The sequence below is a fragment of the Crocodylus siamensis genome, chromosome 13 (genome assembly GCF_052110815.1).
Source record: "Crocodylus siamensis isolate JL-2025a chromosome 13, ASM5211081v1, whole genome shotgun sequence".
Classification (NCBI taxonomy): domain Eukaryota; kingdom Metazoa; phylum Chordata; order Crocodylia; family Crocodylidae; genus Crocodylus; species Crocodylus siamensis.
In genome coordinates, this window is record NC_143407.1 from 4,279,803 (window position 1) to 4,285,416 (window position 5,614).

General features: G+C 57.2%; 1 protein-coding gene across 1 annotated transcript; it reads left to right on the plus strand.

Moving 5' to 3' along the window:
• Positions 1-215: 215 nt before the first annotated feature.
• Positions 216-4,367, plus strand: AVPR1B (arginine vasopressin receptor 1B). Its single transcript, XM_090025545.1, has 2 exons — positions 216-1,080; positions 4,004-4,367. Exons 1-2 carry the CDS (start codon positions 216-218, stop codon positions 4,309-4,311), a joined length of 1,173 nt encoding a protein of 390 aa, XP_089881671.1. The 3' UTR covers positions 4,312-4,367.
• The last annotated feature ends 1,247 nt before the right edge of the window (positions 4,368-5,614 follow it).

Genomic DNA, 5,614 nt, shown 5'->3' on the forward strand with positions numbered 1-5,614 from the left:
CCAGCTGGGCAAGGCAGCTCCCTGGCTATAAAACCCAGAGCTGAGCCAGCCGCAGCTCATACCGTGCAGGCGTCGGGCAGGTGGCACTGGGGCTTGAATGCTGTCTTAGAGCAGGGTGGGACCAGATTGGGCAGCGGCTGGGGGTGGCAGCGAGTGGAGGAAGGAGAAGGAGGAGAGGCAGGTGTGAAGCAGAGTCAAGGCAGGCGGTGACAGCGATGGAGCACAACAGCAGCAGCAGGGTGAGCCCGAGCCCTGATGGGGCACCCACAAACCTCAGCCTCCTGCTGCTGCTGCAGACACGGGACGAGGCACTGGCACAGGCCGAGGTGGGCGTGCTGGGCGCCGTGCTGGCCGCGGCGGCGCTGGGCAACGCAGCCGTGCTGCTGGTGCTGTGCAGCCGCCGTCGGGGCGGGCAGCAGCTGAGCCGGGTGCGCCTCTTCGTGCTGCACCTGGCTCTGAGCGACGTGGCCGTGGCCCTGTTCCAGGTGCTGCCGCAGCTGCTGTGGGAGCTGACCTTCCGCTTCGCGGGGCCCGACGTGCTGTGCCGCGCCGTCAAGTACCTGCAGGCGCTCAGCATGTTCGCCTCCACCTACGTGCTGCTGGCGCTCACGCTGGACCGCTACGAGGCCGTGTGCCACCCGCTGCGGGCGCTGCGCCAGCCCACCCGACGGCCGCACCTGGCTGCGGCTGCTGCTTGGGCACTCAGCGCCCTGCTCAGCACCCCGCAGCTCTTTGTCTTCTCAATGAGGGAGGTGCGGCCCGGCTCGGGTGTGCGGGACTGCTGGGCCCATTTTGCCCCGGCTTGGGGTGCCCGTGCCTACGTGACCTGGACAGCGCTGGCCATCTTCGTGCTGCCTGCCGCCGCCCTGGCCGCCTGCTACAGCCTCATCTGCCGTCGAGTGGGCCGCAGCCTGCGAGCAGGGGGGGCGGCACGGGTGAGCAGTGGGCATCGCCTGTCCCGTGCCAAGGTGCGAACCGTGCACATGACCCTGGTCATCGTACTGGCCTACGTGGCCTGCTGGGCACCCTTCTTCAGCGTGCAGCTCTGGGCCGTCTGGGATCCTGGTGCCCCCGGCGAGGGTGAGTGTGGGGGGCTAGTGGGGGCAGGGGGCATTTGGGGGGTGCATGGGTGAGGGCAGAGGCGCAGCAGAGCCCATGGACACACGTGCCCATGTGTGCCAGGCACCCAAGTCACAGGGCTCAGCCTTGGGCAATGCACCCCACTCCAGTGAGATGGAGCTGCCCACAGCCTCCCTGTGCACACAGAGTGGGCAGATGGCACCTGGCCACCCACACACACAGGCACCAAGCCCTGGAGCCTGTTTATATACACCTGCCCCCATACACAGGGCTCCTACCCCTAGAAACTGTCTGCATACACATGTGCATGCACACACACACACATTACACGGGGCTCCAACCCTTAGAAACCATCTACACACACGTGTGCATGCACACGTACACGCAGCACACAGGGATCCAGAGACTGTCTATGCCCATTCACACACAGACCCTGTATACGGAGCTCTGACCCCTAGAAACCATCTACACAGGCATGCACACACACACACACACACACACGCACCCATGTACCCAGAGACCGTATACAAATACCGTATGCAGGCTTCGAGCCCCATACACCATCTACACGCACACACGTATTCACCCGTCCCCTTTACACACGGCCCCAACCCCCAGAGACCATCTGCACAGACACACACTGTACAAAGGGCTCCCAGCCCAGAGGCTGTCTATACCAGTGCTTCTCAACCAGTTCAGATCCGAAGCCCTCTCCTTACCGCCGGGGCACCCTTAGAAAATGCCAGCTCTGAGCTTTCGCTCCTTTTGGTTTTTGACTACAGAAAAATACTAGAGGGATTCTTGTGTTGGAAAGAGCTCGGAAAGGGCAGGGCAAAATTCCTGTTGGAAATCTCTGGGTTTAGCTCGTGATTTATGTCTGCGCTCCAGGGTGCCACAGCACCGGGGCTGAGAATTGCTCATCTACACACACCGTGCTGCCAAAGCAGAACGAGATGGGCACTCCCACCCTCTGGCAGGCCCGGGACCCTCTTTCTCTCTATGTCTCTCTCAGACGTATAGAATAATGTTAAACTGATGATTTGATAATCATTCATCTTCATTTAGCTTTTTTTTTTAAGTCAGCACGGAGGGTATGTATATGTGAGTATAGATGCCTAGTGGAGTGGTTCTCAACCATTTTTTTTTTTAGCCTGTGCCCTTGCTGATGCTCAAAAATTAACCCAAAACTTGCTGCGTCTTACAAGCGATTTCCAAACTGATCAGAGATGTGTTTAACAGCATGTCAGTTCTTTTTTATAACTTTGTATCTATGAATAGATTAGGTGATTATATAATCCATTAAAAGGCTGTTTTTATCTGATATATTTCGAGATATGTCACCAAAATTGCATCCCAGCAGCAATCCCAATGCAGAGTACTTCTGTTATCCCTAAGGCAAAGTCTGTTAGTAGCACCTCAATTTTTCTGTGCTTTGCAACATTTAGGATCAACTCATCGGCTCTAAATTGTTTCCGCGTGGCTTTCACCAGGGTTGTTGCAGAGCACAGCATTTCACCAAGACTGACCAAGGGAGCAGCGTTTTTTACAGGGAGAGCTCCAAATGCAGGTGTGGGATGAATCTTTCTTAGCTGAGATGCCAATCTGAGGCTGCAGGCACCTGAAGTTAGGGCATCATACAAAAATACAGTTGCGGTGATCTGACAGAAGCCCGTGGGGCTTGCCTTCTGTGTGAGGTGCACGGCTCTTCCTTAATGCCTTCCATCCTGTACCTTGGATGTTCAGAAAGAGTGAAATTTGCTGGGGTCCAACAAGCTAGTACGTGCCTGCAGCCCAGCCCCAGGGGCACAGCTGTGCTTTTTAAGTGGTGCATAAGTCCTGTGCTGGCTGTCAGCAAGGGGGGCCTTCCACCTCTAGGGCAAACAGCCTTGGCCCCGAACTGTCCCAGCATCCAAGCCCGAAATCCACTGACCCCTTGCCTGAAGGTCTACTCTGTGTCTCCACATACTAGATGCTCAGGGGAACATAATTAACCGCTGCTTCGATGAAAGGAGCCCTTGCCTAGTTATATGTGCTCAAGTCTCAAATTTCAGATATGAGAGGATAATACAGGAACTTAATTTTTAATCTTCTTATGTGGCTAATAACATTTCCATTTCCAATCCATGAGTACTGAGCCTTTATATGGAAGCCACAGAAAACTTCCAAGGAGATTATTTGAATGGCTTTCCATTATTTTCCCCCTGAGGCTTGATTTTCTCAGGCTTTGTCCATCATTTGCTTCAGACCCCAGCAGTGACAAAGGAAGCACGTTTAATGCATCAGATCTCCCAGTCAGCTATGCTGGCTCACAGAGGATATGTGCAGGAACCAGGGGCTCAGATTCTGCGCTCCCTTCCAGTGATGTAAACCTCTGTGGATGTGGCTGGAACAGGATCGGGTCCCGTTTCTGGAGTGTTTTCCCGTCGCAAAATAAAGATGACTCTGGTCCTGATTCTTGTTAGGGCCAAAACCCCTTTCCACTACTCTGGCAGTGGGAAGTGGGCTCACAGTGGCTGGCAGTGAAGCCCATGCCTGAATGAAGGTCCCTGTCCCCGACTGGAGCATCACGATGCCCAAGCCCTGGCAATAGCTCTTGCACCAGTGGCACAGACAGAACAACACTCAGCTTGCTGCAGTCTGGCTTCTGATACCTGGCAGCGCTTCTCCCAAGGAGTGGGCTGCTGATGCCAGTGGCACAGCTTGTAGAGCGAATGCAAACACCAAGACCCTGCTGCAAAGACCTGACTCCCCAAATAAAGGACACAGACAAAGGGGTGAGAGGGAACATGGAGGGGAAAGAGAGGCTCACCTGAGCTCACCCAGGAGGTCGGCATCAAAGCCGGGAATCAACCAAGGTCTCATCCACGGCAGGGTAGCGCCTTGCGCCCAGTGCAGAATTAACAGGGCTGCTTTCCTTTTGTAGACTCCAGCGACGCGGCATTCACCATCACCATGCTGCTGGCCAGCCTCAGCAGCTGCTGCAACCCCTGGATTTACATGTTCTTCAGCAGGCACCTGCTGCACGACGCCCTGCGCTCCCTCTCCTGCTGCACGCGCCTCCGCCCAGGGCTTAAGAGGCAGGTCTCCAATGGGAGCCTCTGCAGCCGGAAGACCACCATCCTCACTCACGGCCACCCCAGCACCACTCCCGGGATCCCGTTGCAGCAGGGGCCCTCGAGAGACTTCTACCAGCCCTACGAGGACGCGGTGACTGAGTCCGGTGTGCTCTAGAAGGGCTGGGCCCCCCAGGGCAGCCTGCGCACTCCTCTCCATGCTGGAGGGCAGTGGTGGCTGTGTGTGGCAGGAACATGGGCAATGGGTCTCGCGGATGCCAGTCTCAGCCCACTCCTGCTTCCAGGCTGTTCTACCAGCAAATGCATGAAGGCAACTGGATCACCAAAGCCCCTGCCCAAGTAAAGCCCCATCTCGCTTCACCCTCCCCGGTACAGCAGGTGGGCACACCCCTCTTCTCTCACCTGGGTATCCAGTGCTCACATGCTGCTCCCCTGCCCTTGGCTAATCATCCCCCTCGCCCCGCCAGCTACCAGCTGCTTTAACCACCGTGACACACGATGCTCCAACTGCTTGTGGCTTGAGATCATTATTCCACCAGATAGGGGCCCTACAGGCAAGGGGTGCGGATGGATGAGGCATTTCGCCTCTCACAGGCACCCAGACAGCAATGCTGCTGTAAAGCCCAAACCAAGGGGAACATCAGGCCTGTAATCCCCAGCCGCACAGGCCCAGACTGAGGCCCTCCGGGCCTGTGAGCTCATTCCCACCTGGGCATCTGAGTGGCAGGCAGGGTCAAGGGTCTGCCCAGCAGCTATTGTCACGTCCAGCCAACCCAGAGTCCCCAGAGGAAGAACCAGGGACCCAAGCACAGCCGGGGGCAGCCTCCACCACAGGTCCAGAGCGGGGCTCAGAGTCCTGCCTCGCGAGTCACCCCAGCGCTCTCCCACCACACCTCGGGAAGGAAAAGGAGGTGCCCCGGGATCATGGGACCGCATCGCCCACTGCTTTGCCCAGGCCCCAGCGCCCGCCTACGAGGGGAATTACCTTGCTGCTCCCAACGCAGTCGGTTCCCTCAGTGTCGCTCTCCCAGGGCTGTGGCTGCATCTCACGGAGTTCATTTTTAATAAGCTGTTGATTGCAGTTCCTGTGGCGCGGCTCAGCTACGCCAGCCCCAAAGCTCATTAAAAACCATGGCATGTCACTGACGGCTTCCCGTGTGGCTTCCCTGGTGGGAGGCAGCCAGAGCTCAGGTGCCTTTCCCGGGTCAAAACAGATCTTGCAAACTGTTAGCCTCTTGCACACGTGTGTCTTAACAGTTCTGTGCAGCACTGCCTTCTGCCAGAGTGTGAGCACGCAACGCTTTCTGCTGCCCCGGGGTGCCTGTGTCACTGCCCTTGCCACGGGGGTGTCGCAGAGCAGCTGCTGTCTGTAGCGCTCTCCTCTGGCTGACTTTGAGGCTGCTCCTTCAGCTCGCCGGCCTCTCCGAAGGTTGCCGGATGGCACTCATGGTGCTGTGGGT